Source organism: Apteryx rowi, unplaced genomic scaffold (assembly GCF_003343035.1).
Source record: "Apteryx rowi isolate R43461 unplaced genomic scaffold, aptRow1 scaffold_1874, whole genome shotgun sequence".
Taxonomy (NCBI): Eukaryota; Metazoa; Chordata; class Aves; order Apterygiformes; family Apterygidae; genus Apteryx; species Apteryx rowi.
In genome coordinates, this window is record NW_020448168.1 from 1 (window position 1) to 976 (window position 976).

Sequence of the window (976 nt, forward strand, 5' to 3'; positions counted from 1 at the left end):
CCCGGATGCCTGGGCCCCTACCTTCGGCCCAGCAGGGCCCGGACGTGCTCCCGCGGTTCCCGCACGTGGAGGCGTCGCACCAGCGAGCGGAGGGAGAAGAGCGACGGCGGCAGCGAAGGCCCCGGTTCCACCCGCGGTGTCAGCTGCCGGTGGGGCCCAGGCGTCCGGGAGGGGCCCAGGCGTCCGGACAGGCCCTGATACCTGTCAATACCCCCCCACCCCCCATCCCTGATACCCCTCCCCCCCAAAAGGGGCCCAGGAGTCCGGGGACCCACCCACCACTAAGGGACCCAGGTGTCCAGGGAAGGGGCCCAGGCGTCCGGGTCTCCCCCAAGGGACCTGGGTGTCCGAGGGGCCCAGGCGTCCGGGGACCCCCCCATTGACCCCCCACAAGGGGCCCAGGCATCCGGGTACCTTCTTGGCAGCTGCCTGCAGGATCCCGCGGAGACGCCGGGCCGGGGGTCGGGCTGGGGGCTGCTGCCTGCGCCGGGTGGGTCCCCGACGGCGCTGGCGGGAGGGAGGGAGGGGGGTCAGCCCGGACGCCTGGGCCCCTCTGGGTGTCCCCTGCCCCCCCTCCCCCGCCATAGCGGTGTCAGTGACCCAGGCGTCCGGGAAGGGGCCCAGGTGTCTGGGAAGGGGCCCAGGCATCCGGGAAAGGGGCCCAGGCGTCCGGGAAGGGGCCCAGGCGTCCGGGAAAAGGGCCCAGGCGTCCGGGAAAGGGGCCCAGGTGTCCGGGAAAGGGGCCCAGGCATCCGGGCGCTCACCTTGCCCGGGCGGCCCCGGTACTTGCCGAGCTGATGGAGGTCGAAGGCAGCGAAGCGGCTCACGAGGGCGTCGCGCAGGGCCCGGGGCAGCGGCGCCAGGACGCCTGGGTCCGGCGCCAGGCTCTGGGGGGGGAGAAAGGGGCATCAGGGGGCCCAGGCGTCCGGGTGAGGGGCCCAGGCGTCCGGGAAAAGGGGCCCAGGCGTCCGGGAAA

At 74.8% G+C, this 976-nt stretch overlaps 1 protein-coding gene across 1 annotated transcript in view; it reads right to left on the minus strand.

Annotated features, from left to right (window-relative positions):
• Positions 1–13: 13 nt before the first annotated feature.
• The window catches only part of LOC112964170 (telomerase protein component 1-like), a 3,599-nt gene continuing 2,636 nt past the window's right edge, over positions 14–976 (minus strand). Inside the window, exons 3-5 of the mRNA XM_026061903.1 lie at positions 765–887; positions 415–507; positions 14–143 (exon numbers count right to left, since the gene is read on the minus strand). Coding sequence (XP_025917688.1) covers positions 18–143; positions 415–507; positions 765–887 — 342 coding nt within the window. The 3' untranslated portion in view covers positions 14–17. The remainder of the gene's footprint in view (positions 144–414; positions 508–764; positions 888–976) is intronic.